The sequence below is a fragment of the Hemiscyllium ocellatum genome, chromosome 26, assembly GCF_020745735.1.
Source record: "Hemiscyllium ocellatum isolate sHemOce1 chromosome 26, sHemOce1.pat.X.cur, whole genome shotgun sequence".
Classification (NCBI taxonomy): domain Eukaryota; kingdom Metazoa; phylum Chordata; class Chondrichthyes; order Orectolobiformes; family Hemiscylliidae; genus Hemiscyllium; species Hemiscyllium ocellatum.
This window is the reverse complement of record NC_083426.1, coordinates 4,553,061-4,567,376: the sequence shown is the minus strand read 5'-3', so window position 1 is coordinate 4,567,376 and position 14,316 is coordinate 4,553,061. Positions and strand designations below refer to the sequence as shown.

General features: G+C 45.8%; 1 protein-coding gene across 1 annotated transcript in view; it reads left to right on the top strand.

Annotated features, from left to right (window-relative positions):
* Nucleotides 1-14,316, top strand: part of LOC132828302 (protein phosphatase 1H-like) — a 58,450-nt gene that overhangs the window by 25,731 nt on the left and 18,403 nt on the right. The window contains exons 2-3 of the mRNA XM_060845287.1: nt 9,492-9,618; nt 11,230-11,556. Of these exons, the coding sequence (XP_060701270.1) occupies nt 9,492-9,618; nt 11,230-11,556 (454 nt within the window). The remainder of the gene's footprint in view (nt 1-9,491; nt 9,619-11,229; nt 11,557-14,316) is intronic.

The window sequence follows — 14,316 nt, the reverse complement described above, 5'->3', positions numbered from 1 at the left end:
GACTGGACCCTCAGTTTCCTGACCCACAGGCCACAATCAGTGAAGATTGGGGACAATATTTCACCCTCACTAACACTCAACACAGGAGGTCCCCAGGGGTGCGTACTCAGCCCCCACTGTACTCACTGTATACCCATGACTGCGTCGTCAAATACCAGACTAATGCCATTTCCAAGTTCGCTAATGACACCACCATAGTTGAATCTCAGGTGGAGATGAAACAGACTACAGATGGGAGGTGGAAGACCTGAAAAAAGGTGCACTGAGAACAACCAAGCTCTCAATATCGGCAAAACCAAGGAACTCAATATTGATTTTCGGTGGGATGTTACTCATGCCCCCCCTACACATTAACAGCACAGAGGTGGAACGAATGGAGAGTGTCAAGCTCCTGGGAGTGGTCATCCACAACAAGCTTTCTTGGACTCTTCATGTGGACGCACTGGTTACAAAGAGGTAAAAACAACGACTGCAGATGCTGGAAACCAGATTCTGGATCAGTGGTGCTGGAAGAGCACAGCAGGTCAGGCAGCATCCGAGGAGCAGCGAAATCGACGTTTCGGGCAAAAGCCCTTCATCAGGAATAAAGGATGAAGGGCTTTTGCCCGAAACGTCAATTTTACTGCTCCTTGGATGCTGCCTGAACTGCTGTGCTCTTCCAGCACCACTAATCCAGAAACTGGTTACAAAGGCCCAACAATGTCTCTTCTTCCTCAGGCAGCTGAGAAAATTTGCCAACGTTTATAGGTGCGCCATCGAGAGCGTTCTGTCTGGATGTATCACTACCTGGTATGGCAACTGTACCGTTCAAGATCGGAGACGGTTACAGAGAGTGGTGAACTCAGCTCAGACAATCACAAAGGCCAACCTCCCATCCATAGAATCCATCTCCCAGGCCCGCTGTCAAGGAAAGGCCGCCAGCATTCTCAAAGATCCATCCCACCCTGGCAATGTTTTTCTACAACCTCTACCATCGGGGGAGAAGGTACAGAAACCTGAACACACGCACCAGCCGGTTTTGAAACAGTTTCTATCCGACTATTGTTAGAATACGGAATGGACTCACAAACTCTTAACATTTGCCTGGACCTGTGTTTTTGTTTTTGCCGCTGTTTACCTATTATTTACTATCTATGCTAATTAACTCTGGTATCTGCCTGTATTGCTCACAAGACAAAGCTTTTCACTGTGCCACAGTACATGTGACGATAGATTTGATTCAATTCAATTAGAGAACCAGATGGGCTTTCATAGAGTCATAGCAGAAAAAGAAGGCCGTTTGGCCCCTCAAGCCTGCACTGGTCAAAATCGACCACCTAGACATTCTAATCTGTGGGGCTGCATTGTGGCTCAGTGGTTAGCACTGCTGCCTCACAGCGCCAGGGAGCCGGGTTTGATTCCACCCTCGGGCGGCAGTCTGTGTGGAGTTTGCACATTCTCCCCGTGGATGCGTGGGTTTCCTCCAGGTGCTCCGGTTTCCTCCCACAATCCAAAGACGTGCAGGTCAGGTGAATTGGCCATGCTAAATTGTCCATAGTGTTCAGGGATATGTAGGGTAGGTGTATTAGTAAATGTAGAGTAATAGGATAGGGGAATGGGTCTGGGTGGGTTACTCTTCGGAGGGTTGATATGGACTTGTTGGGCTGAAGGGCCAGTTTCCACACTGCAGGGAATCTGTGATTCTAATCCCATTATCCAGCACTTGGCCCATGTTCTGTATACTAATTAGCAGTGGTTGCCAGTAACCCAGCTAATTTTAATTCCAGATTTTTAAGAATTGTATTTAAATTTCATCATCTGTCATGGCAGGATTTGAACCCTTGTTCCCAGAAAATTAGACAATAGTGGGCGGCACGGTGGCACAGTGGTTAGCACTGCTGCCTCACAGCATCAGAGACCCGGGTTCAATTCCCCCCTCAGGTGACTGACTGTGTGGAGTTTGCACGTTCTCCCTGTGTCTGCGTGGGTTTCCTCTGGGTACTCCGGTTTCCTCCCACAGTCCAAAGATGTGCAGGTCAGGTGAATTGGCCATGCTAGATTGCCTGTAGTGTTAGATAAGGGGTAAATGTAGGGGTATGGGTGGGTGGTGGGTCGGTGTGGACTGGTTGGGCCGAAGGGCCTGTTTCCACACTGTGTAAGTAATTGAATAAAAAAACCAGATCTGCAGATACTGAAAGTCTGAAACCGAAGCAGAAACTCTGCATACTGCTGGACCTCCCTGATCAGTTTCTGTGTTTTAGTTCCCCAGACTGAGGTTTTACTAGCCCAGTGACATTTCTCACTGCATCACCATTACTCACTGTAGGTACCTGAGGTTTCAATCAGCTGAAGATAATGAATGGGGTGATGTTTGCAAATGGGATGTTCCCTCTGGCCTCTCAATGAAGACGTGAAAATACTTTGCAGCGAGAGGATTCTGAACTCTTTATTTCATTCACAATCCTGCTGACTCTGATCCTGACTGACCTATGAGCAGCCATGATACAAATTGTGCTTTATAACTGCACGGAATCCTGAACAGAGAAAAACACACACAATCAGGTGCCTGCGAACTTCCCTATTTTCCTATTTTTATTCTTCTGTGTTTCAGTTTCCAATTTCAGAACATGCTACATTTTCCATTTCTTTATGTAACTTTCAGTCAAAACTGGTCACATGTTTAAATTTGCGCAGTGAGTAGCTGTGGTTGCTGTTTTTTTGAGTCCCTGGGTGATTTCCCCCTGGGTTGAGTTAACGAATCGATTAGTGACCCTCTTGAATATCAGATGTACTGCCACCAAGACCACCTCCTGTGCTCCTCCAGTAGCCTGGTGTGGATGAGGATAACTACCTCTGAGTCTAATTAGAAAAGCCTGTTGTATTAGTAAAAATGTAATTTATTGTACCCCTCCAACTACTTACACATAGAACAAGAGGTCTTTGTTTAAATCTGTTACCCCTTTATACTAGAACCGAATTGACGAAGAATGACATCTCTCGAAGGATCACGAATCTGTGATATTCACTTTCCCAGAGTGGGTACATACCAGGGTTTTAGGAAACTTGAAGGAGGTGTTGCATTTTAATTAGTAATGTGTTGAAGGGTTATGGGAGCATGCAGGAAAGTAGAGTTGAGGCTGAAATGGGATAGCCACAAATAATGGAGCATGCTATAGGGGCTGAATGGCCTGCTCCTAGTTCATATAGACACAGGAGATGACCATTCAGCTCCTCAAACCTACAATGCCATACGATTTCCCAACTGGTTGGTCTACCACAGCGCTATATTCCTGCCCTATCGCTGTTCAATAATTGGAAATCATAGAGTGTGGAAGTAGGCCATTTGGTCCAACAAGTCCACCCTGACCTTCCAGAGACTAACTCACCCAGACCCATTCCCCTAACTAATGCACATAACCTACACACCCCTGAACACTACGGGCAATTTAGCATGGCCAGTCCACCTAACCTACACATCTTTGGATTGTGGGAGGAAACCGGAGCACCCAGAGGAAACCCATGCAGACATAGGGAGAATGTGCAAACTCCACACAGTCAGTCACTCAAGGCTGGAATTGAACATGGGTTCCTGGTGCTGTGAGGCAGCAGTGCTAACCACTGAGCCACTGTGCCGCCCAATCTATTGATCCGTGTTTCAATCCAATTCCATGACTGAACGTTCACTGCCCCCTAGGTTGGGGGACCCAGTCTTAAGTGTGACTCCTTCCTTCTTCTCCTCAAGCCAATTCTTGTGATGTCATCACACAGGGTGTTGTCTGTGGCACTGAATCAGTATTAACCCTATCAGAGCCAGACGCAACACTGAAAGGAAAGACTGGCACTTTGGTAGCACTTTCATGATCGTAGGATATCTCCAGAGTCTTTTGGACAATTTTTTGACGTATCATAGTTGTAATGGAAGAAAAGCAGCAGCCCAATTTGCTCCCAGGAAGCTCTCTCAACCAGCAATGTGATAATGACCAGATTCTGGGTTTATTGATGTTGATTAATGAGTCAATGTTAGCCAACACACCAGGGTAACTCCCTTGTAGCTCTTCCCAATAGTGTCATGGGATGTTTTGTATTCACCTGAGGGGGCAAGGAATTATTCGATAGGGAAGATGCCCTTTGGCCCGTTGTGATTGCACTGATAAAAACTACTATAAGTTGAAAAGAAAACAAAGACCAGTGGCTGCTGGAGAACAGAAACGAAAACAGAAATACCTGGGGAAACTCGGCAGGATCTTTGTAGAGAAAGCAGAGTAAATATTTTGGGTCCAGTGACCTTTATCAGAATTGCTCTAAATCTAAACTCATCCCGATTTCCAGCATTTGACCCATGACCTTAAATGTTATGACATTTCAAGTGGATCATCCAAATATTCCTTAAAGGTTGGGAGGTTTCTTGCCTCAACAATCCTCATTCCAGAAACCCCCACCACCCTCTGGGTGAAAAAAACTTCTCAAATTCCCTCTAAACCTCCTGCCTTTCACTTTAAGATTACAGCCCCTTGTAAGTGACCCTTCAACTAAAGAAATAGCTGTTCTTGATCCACCCTGTCCATGCTCCTCATAAGGTCCTACCAGGCTGCACCCTGGTTGCAGTGAGAGGACTGGAGGTGTTTAATCTGAGGGTCACCACGCCTCCAGTGATAAGAGGGGAGGTTAAAAGTAGTGCCTTCATGATAATCTCAGCCGGTGTGGGAATTAAACCCATACTGTTGGCATCACTCTAACTGCCCATCCAGCCAACTGAGCTAACCAACCCTCAGACGCACGGAGTAACAAGAATTTAACCAAACATTCCAGGCCATTCTTCAATCACCTCCTGATGTTTCATCCTTTGTCAGGGTTATTTCTTATTCCATTTTTGCAGCCATCCCAAGATGCTTCACCTACCTTAGACCATGACGTGGAGGTGCTGGTGTTGGACTGGGGTGGACAGAGTCAGAAATCACACGGCACCAGGTTATAGACACAAGCTTTCAGAGCACTTCATCTGATGAAGGAGCAACCTCTGAAAGCTTGTGATTTCAAATAAACCTGTTGGACTATAACCTGGTGTTGTGTGCCTTCTGACTTTTTATCTTAAAGATGCCATATAATTGCAAATTGTTGTAATGTTGTCACAAAAGGTAACCCTTCTGTACACTGGGATCGTACATCCTAAATGAAATGAAAACAAAGGACAGTAAAAATAAAATACTTCGAATCTTCCCAAACTAGCAGAAATCAACTGACCGTATAACACATTGTTAAATATCTAGTCACGATTTATTTGGGTAATGTAATTAAACCGAAGGAATGATAAATTTGATGTTTAAAAAAAGTTCTTTTTCATCTCAATACCATTTCAAGCATGTTCTTATCTTCACACAACAAAACAGAAACTGCAGCTGATTGTTTATTGTAGACTCTCAGACCCTTGACCAGTCTAATATTTCTGGTTTCCTTTATTGAATACACTTCATTCGTTTGTGTGAGGCAGTGTGGAAAAGCAATTGATAAATGCCCCATTATCCGAGCTAAATTAATTAATTAGTCTGTTAATTAGTCTGTTTAGGGTGGCATGGTGGCTCAGTGGTTAGTGCTGCTGCCTCACAGCACCAGGGAAATGAGTTCAATTCCAGCCATGGGCGACTGTCTGTGTGGAGTTTGCACATTCTCCCCGTGTCTGCGTGGGTTTTCTCCGGGTGCTCCGGTTTCCTCCCACAGTCCAAAGATGTGCAGGTCAGGTCAATTGGCCTTGTTAAATTGTCCGTAGTGTTAGGTGCATTAGTCAGAGGGGAATGGGTCTGGGTGGATTGCTCTTCGGAGGGTCGGCATGGACTGGTTGGGCCGCAGGGCCTGTTTCCGCACTATATGAAATCTAATCTAATCTAATTAGTTTTAGTGCTGGATTGCGTGTGTCTGTCTCTCTCTCTCATTTTCTCAGATTGCTCGTTCATCCCACTGCTGTGTAGCACTTTGTCAGGAGAGAAAGGTTACTGATTGTTTACCCTGCTCCAACGTAACAGTTATTTCTTTTGTTATAACAGCTTCCAGCACGGGCTGGTTGCCAGATTCTGCAGTAAATGTCTAACTTCATCATCACTGGGTTCTAAAACCACAAAGTCAAGTGATGAAGCTTTCTGCTTGGAAAGAGAGGAACTAGAAAAGACTAAATGGTCACAACCCATTTCCTTTGTTAGGCTTTGTCAGCGTGCTTTACAATGACAGTATTTACTGACTGTGTGTGTTTTGTATGTCTTGTTTTTGTTTCTTTCCATTTTGCTTGTCTGTTTTCCTCCATTTTCCATTAATCTCGTTTCCTGTCTTTCTTTCTGCTACACTTTCCCCCACCATTTTTCACTCTCCATCTCTACTTGTCCTTTTCTGTTTCCCTCTATTGCTATTTCAGTCTTACCTCTGACACAGAAGATTGTGATTACCAGGCCCACTGCAGAGCTGTTAGCGCAAGTATCTGGGCTGGGTCACAATGCAGTGCGGGGAAGTGCTGCACTGTCAGGGGAGCAGGTGACGGATTTGATAGAGTTGATAGGTAGGAATTTCTTCTACTGTCAGTAACAAGAACAGAGAGATTTAGGATAATTTACAAAGGATCCAGAGGTGGAAATGAGACATTTTCTTGCAGTGTCAGATGTGACGGTCTGGAATGCGTTGTCTGATAGAGTCAGTGAAAACGTTATAAATGGAAATAAATACAGCAAAATCCACCATAATCCCACTCTCTGTTATTAGAGAGAGGTTACGGGGGAGGTCTAACCTGAGGGTCACCGCCCCTAGGATGCTTTCCCTCCACGGGAGAGTCGAGAGTCAGAAAACATTGTCTCAGAATGAGGGGGAACCAATTTAGGGCTAAGATGAGGAGGAATTTCTTCCCAGTGGGTTGAGAGTCTTTGGAACTCCTTACCACAGAGAGCTGTGGGGGCAGAGTCCTTGTGTATATGTAAGGCTGAGATAGATTATTGATCAGTTGAGGAATTAAGGGTTATGGGGGAAGGAGGAGGAAAGTGGGTGTGAGGAATGTGATCAGACTTGGTCCTATTGAACTGTGGAGCAGGCTGCAGTAACCTACTCCTGTTCCTGTTTCTTATGCCTCAGGTAAGGAGCAGATTGAGAAGGTGTGACCTTCATGGTAACCTCAGTCCGTGCAGGATTGGAGCCCTGTCAGTGTCAGGCTATATTACAAACCAGCCTTTCAGTCATCTGAGCTAATTGACCCCAATGGCAACGTGTAGCTAGTGAAACAGATGAAATAGTAAGGCATTGGGCTAATTGGGTTAAAAGGGCTAGCATAAGAATTCTGGACCAAGTGGCCTTTCATGCTGTAAGAGCCGATGATTCAGAGGTGGCTTATTTTACGTGTCACTCTTGGTGTCAATGCTGGAAGATTGAAGCTTTTACAATGAATCAGGACTCGCTGTAACAACAGGAAATGGCCATTAGTCTGTTGCTAAATTTAACCTGGATACCAGATAAAATAGCACTTCCTTCAGAAAGCTGTCCGTAAAAGTCCATCAGCAGCTCAGGTCTGCTTTGCCTGTGTGACATCTGCTACTTGTGGAACCCCTAGAGCTATCCACTGTGAATGAGTAACCAACTCCACACTGGTGCAAAAGGAAGTTGCATTTATGTAGCACCATTCAGTACCTCAGGCTGCCCCATAGTACTTCACAGCTAACAAACTTGTTTTGGAATGTAGGTGTTTTAATAATGTAGGAAAGATGGTGGTTAGCTTAGTGAGATATTCTCCCCTAATTCCCCCCCCACCCAAACCCTGTAGACAGAAACTGTGACTTGGCCAGAAAGATGAAACGGTGGCGGCGCGGTGGCACAGTGGTTAGCACTGCTGTCTCACAGCGCCTGAGACCCGGGTTCAATTCCCGACTCAGGCGACTGACTGTGTGGAGTTTGCACGTTATCCCCGTGTCTGCGTGGGTTTCCTCCGGGTGCTCCGGTTTCCTCCCACAGTCCAAAGATGTGCGGGGTTAGGTGAATTGGTCATGCTAAATTGCCCGTAGTGTTAGATAAGGGGTAAATGTAGGGGTATGGGTGGGTTGCGCTTCGGCGGGTCGGTGTAGACTTGTTGGGCTGAAGGGCCTGTTTCCACACTGTAAGTAATCTAATCTAAAAAAAAATGAAACGTCCGGAATGGTGTTACAAAATACGTAGGAGCAAGAGGAGGCCTTTCAGCCCCTCCAGTCTTGTTTATTCACTGGTGGGACATGAGTGTCACCGGTTGGAGCAGCATTTATTTCCTGTCCCTAGTCGGCCCTTGAAAAGGTGGTGGTGAGCTGGCTTCTGAAACCACTGCAGGCCTCAATGTCAGATGCTGTGTCCATTTTCATTTCTTTGTTGAGACTATGGATTGATTGATACAACTGAATGGCTTGCTAGGCAATGGAGAATCAACCCCATGGCTGTGGGTCTGGAGTCACGTGTAGGCCAGACCAGGTAAGGATGGCAGCTTCCTTCCCTGAAGGACATGTGTGAAACAGATGGGTTTATCTTGGCAATTGCCACATGGTCATCAGTAGATTCTTAATTCCAGATTTTTTTTGATTAAATTCAGATTCCACTGTGTACCACGGCAGGATTTGAACCTGGGTCCCCAGAGCTTGAGCAGAGTTTCTGGATTAATAGTCTAGTGACAATAGCACGAGGCCATTGCCTCCCCCACTTCCCCACCCTGCCTTTTCTGTGACTCAGTTAGATCACGTCCCAGTTTCTGTTTTCCCCCATGTGCACTTTCCGTGATTGGGATCTGCCTTTGCCTTTTGCAGGACAGGGACTGTCACAGCCACATTAGATCATAGACCAGTACAGCACAGTCCAGGCCTTTCGGCCCATGATGTTGTGCTGACATTTTATCCTACTCTAAGATCAGACTAACCTACATACCCTTCATTTTACTATCATCCATGTGCCTATCCAAGAGTCACTTAAATGTCCCTAATGTCTCTGACTCTACCACCATTGTTGGCTGTGCATTCCATGAACCCACCACTCTCTGTGTAAAGAACCTACCTCTGACATCTCCCTTAAACCTTCCACCAATCACCTTAAAATTATGCCTCCTCGTGATAGCCATTTCCGCCCCGGGAAAAAGTCTCTGGTTATCCATTCTATCTACGCCTCTTACCATCTTGTATACCTCTCTCAAGTCACCTCTCATCTTTCTTCACTCCAATGAGAAAAGCCCTAGCTCCCTCAACCTTTCTTCATAAGGCACACCCTCCAGTCCAGGCAGCACCCTGGTAAATCTCCTCTGCACCCTCTCTAAAGCTTCTGCGTCCTTCTGATAATGAGCCAACCAGAACTGATCACCATATTCCAAGTGTGGTCTAACCAGGGCTTTATAGAGCTGTAGCATAACCTTGTGGCTCTTAAACTCAATCCCCCTGCTATTGCAAGCCAACACACCATACGTCTTCTTGATGACCTGGGTGGCAGCTTTGAGGGGTCCATGGATTAACAGTTTGCTGTAATTTCTTTCCTTGTTCCAAAAGGGTGATTAATGCTGGGAAAAGTGTCTTCAATGAAGATCAAGCTGCCCGAGAAATAGTGTGGGTGGAAAGGAGGAATCCCAACAGTAGTACAGCAGGCGAGGTCAAAGGTGACAGGAGCGCAGGCAAGGTGAGTGATGCTGTTCCTGAGATGATTCGGGGAGGGTGTTTAAACACTGTCCAGCCTTCCCCCATCCAGAAAACCCTCCACTCTGCCTTTGTTTCCCCAGCATATTGTTCAATCACTGTTGTAGGTGCTGAATTTTGGATGAGCTGTTAAACTCAGACAATGGTTTGGGCCTTTCTGGATTTAAGAGATCCCAAGCCACTACTTTGAAGAAGAGCAGGAGAACTGACAATATTTAATCATCGTGGGACAATACTGAAAAAAACAAACAACGACCTGGTTTCTGTCACTTTGCTGTATTTTGGGAGTCTGCAGTCAGGATTTTTTTTTGTTACAATCCATTCACGGGATGAGGGGTAGTTCAGCATTTATTGCCTATCCCTAATTTGTGGGCGGCACGGTGGTTAGCACTGCTGCCTCACAGCACCAGAGACCCGGGTTCAACTCCCGCCTCAGGCGACTGACTGGGTGGAGTTTGCACATTCTCCCCGTGTCTGCGTGGGTTTCCTCCGGGTGCTCCGGTTTCCTCCCACAGTCCAAAGATGTGCAGGTGAGATGAATTAGCCATGCTAAATTGCCCGTAGTGTTAGGTAAGGGGCAAATGTAAGGATAGGGGTATGGGTGGGTTTCGCTTCGGCGGGTTGGTGTGGAATTGTTGGGCCGCAGGGCCTGTTTCCACACTGTAAGAAATCTAATCTAATTGCCCAGAGGGCAGTTAAGAGTCAACCACATTGCTATGGGTCTGGAGGCCAGACCAGGTAGGGATGGCAGTTTCCTTCCCTCGAGGACATGAGTGAACCAGATGGGTTTTTCCTGACCATTAATTCAAGAATGCTCCTAATTCCAGATTTTTTTTATTGAATTCAAATTCCACCCTCTGCCATGGTGGAATTCAAACCCGGGTCCCCAGAATATTCCTTGTGTCTCTGGATTAACATTTCCAGCGATAATACCATCACCTCCCCCTATTAGACACTGTGTTTATGAAACAAAGAACAACAGATACTGGAAATCTATAACAAAAACAGAAATGTGCTTGAAAAACTCAGTAGGTCTGGCATCATCCATGAGAGAAAGCAGAGTTGATATTTTGGGTCCAAAGACCTTCAGAACTTTCTAACACAGAGTCACTGGACTCGAAACACTAACTCTGCTTTTTCTATCCATAAGTACTGCCAAACCTACTGAGTTTCTCCAGCAATTTCTAATTTTGGTTGCTAAGCTTTCTGTGTGACAACAGTGACTGCATTTGAAATATTATTTTGTTGCTGTAAAGTGGTTTGGGATGTCCAAAGGTTGTAAAAGCCACTCTAATAATGCCATTCCAGGTAGTAGTTAACACAACAGATAAACAGAGAGTGGAATTCCTGTAATATTTTCAACAAACTTACAATGTCCCATTGTATTTTACAGTCAATAATTTACTTTTGAAGTGAAATCACAACTGTATTGTAGGAAACAAAGCAACTAATTTGCTCTCAGGACTGTGACAAGCGTTCAGATACCTGTTCTGATAACATTGTGCGTGGAAGGTCAAATGTCAAGGAAGTTACAACGTAATTAGCAAATCACCATGAAAAATAAGTTGGCACTTTTCCACTTTTGTATTTGAAGGAGAGGGATGGACTTGAATTCCATTATTGGGCGCTGTTTGATGGGCACGCGGGGACAGCAGCTGCTGTGATGGCTGCCAAACTGCTTCACCTTCACATCAGCGAGCAGCTGCAAGACATTGTTGACATCCTGCAAGATGGTGATGTGCCACCCCCCATCTGCCTCACCAGCCACACCAAAGGGGTAACGGGAAATGGTGCAAAGTGCCCGTCACACGAGGGGGACTGGGAACCTCCCACCGACAGCGAGTCACGCTTCTTGCTGGAGAAGGAAATATCCCACGAGCATCTGATCATTGGTGCGATCGAGAACGCCTTTCGCCAGATGGTGAGCTTTCCTGTAGGATCTCACTCCCTCTGCAGCCAGTGCTGGGGACTGAGACTTTTCACTGTGTTTTCGCACTTACTAGCCCTCACTGACGTGTGTGTGTGTGTGTGTGTGTTAGCCTTACTTCCTTCGCTTAACCTTGTGTGTGATGGCTTTGCCTTTCAATCTCCTGACTTCACACCCCCTTCACTTCACCTGGCTGGAATCTACTTCCCACAAGTTGTGTTACCTGATGTGGAAGCTCTTATGGCTAAAGGGATTAAAGGGTATAGGGAGGAAGTGGGAATGGGGACGGAGTTGAAGTATCAGCCATGATCATACTGAATTTGAGGACCGAATGGTCTACTCCTGCCTCTATCTTCTACATCTATGATTATATTACCTCTTCTAACATAAGAAACGGCACATGGATGTCATGATATTGAAGAATCAATCAAACATTGTAACAAAATATTGTCAGGTAATTAGTTTCTGAGTTAATTTTAAACTCTAGGTTTACAGCAGAGCTTCTTGTACAGTGTTTGGCCTCAAGTGATCTGAGCTAGGATCAGAGATCTTTCTATCTTCAGGTCTCCTGCTTTGCTGCAGCGAGGAGATCCTGAGCATGTCTGTTAAAGGTGGACTGACGCACTGTTAGTGAATGCTGCTATAGTCTGAGAAGACCCAAGGCTGATCTCTCTCATGAGAGACAGACCGAGAGAGAGAGTCGACTGGTGACCATTTTCGCCTGACAGTTACCACTTTACAAGTGAGATTGAGAAAGTGAGGCCTTCACATTGTCCTTGAACTTTGCTGTTGGTGTCACTCAGCATTGCAGATCAGCTGTGCAGCCACCTGAGCTAACTGATTGTGAGACACGGTGTGTGAGGGAGTTTTTCTTCCTCTCTCCAAATCTCCTGAGCACAGCCCTGGTCCACTTTGCCTGTTTTCATTCAGTGAACAGTGTTCAATTCTTTTTCTGTGCTTTGAAGGTGGTTGATGGTTGGTCTCCCTGTTATCAGATCTACATCTGTGAGATATTACAGCCTTAGTTCAAATATGGACCAAAAGCTGAAATCTAGAGGTGAGATGAGAGTGACTGCCCTTAACATCAAGGCTGTATTTAACCAAGTCTGAGATCAAGGAGCCCGGGCGAAACTGGAATCAATGGGGACCGGGGGAAGACTGTCTGCTGGTTGGAGTCATACCTGACACATAGGAAGATGGTTGTGGTTGTTGGAGGTCAGTCATCTCAGCTCCAGGACATCTCTGCAAGAGTTCCACAGGGTAGTGTCCTGGGCCCAACCATCTTTAGCTGCTTCATTAACCACCCTCCCTCCGTCATAAGGTCAGAACTGAGAATGTGCATTCATCGGCGAACAATGTTCAGCACCACTCATGACTGTTCAGAAACTGAAGCAGTGCATGTTCAACTACATCAAGATCTGGACAATATCCAGGCTTGGGCTGACAAGCGGCAAGTAACCTTCATTCCACACAAATGCCAGGCTCTGACCGTCACCAATAAGACACAATCTAACCACTGCCCCATGGCATTCAAAGGTGTTATCATCATTGAAACCTCAACTATCACCATTCTAGGGGCTTACAATTTGACCAGAAACTTAACTGGACTCATCACAAAAATGCAGTGGCTACGAGAACAGGTCATGGAAATATATTGTTGTTCCTTCTGTATCGCTGGGTCAAAATCTTGGAATTTCCGCCCTAGTGGCATTGTGGATCTACCTGCAGCGGTTCAAGAAGGCAGCTCACCCCCACCGTTTCAAGGGGCAACTATGGATGGGCAATAAATGCTGGTCCCAGCCAGTAACACCCACGTCCCACGAGTGAATAAAGAAAAGGGAAAAAACAGGATAGATAATGATAAATTATTTCCACTGGTTGGGGATTCTAGATCTCGGGATCATAGTCTGAGAATTAGGTCCAGAGTGTTCAGGAGAGATGTTAGGAAGCACTTCTACACACACAGGGTGGGCGAGGTATGGAACTCTCTTCCACAAGTGGCAGCAGATGCTGGATCAGTTGTTCATTTTGAATCTTAAATTTGTATTTGATAAGCAGAAGATATGAAGGAATATGGATCAAAGGCAGGTAGGTGGAGTTAGGCCTCAGATCAAAGGCAGGTAGGTGGAGTTAGGCCTCAGATCAAAGGCAGGTAGGTGGAGTTAGGCCTCAGATCAAAGGCAGGTAGGTGGAGTTAGGCCTCAGATCAGCCAGGATCTCCTTGAATGGTGGAACAGGCTTGAGGGGCTAAATGGTCTGTGCCTACGTTCCTATCTCTTCAGGCATGCTCATCTTGAAGGGACATCTCATTATCTGCTAGTGCTTTATCCTGCGACATTTTCTGGGCAGTGTGTGGGATCTTGCTGTGTGCAGTGTGGTTGCGTTTTCTACGTTCGGACAGTTATGAGATGAACATTCTTCTTTGGCTGCACATCACCTTGGAAGGGCCTGAGGCCGTGAGAGGCATGGTCGAAATATAATTTACTTTGCATCAAAACGCTGGATTGATGTGAAATCGAGATCCCAGAGAAGTGCTCATTAAAACTGACAATACTGGAAGCGCTCAGCTGGTGGGGAGAGAGACACTGGCAACGTCTCCAATCTCAGACTCTGCTCCTTCAGAACTGAAGAGGGAGATGCAGAAGTGATGGGGTTTATTTTGTTGTTGTGAAAATGGCAAAGATACCTTAGAACAGAAGTTACCAACGGTACAAAACTTTTCGTACACTTGACATACATCCTTCTATGGGTCGA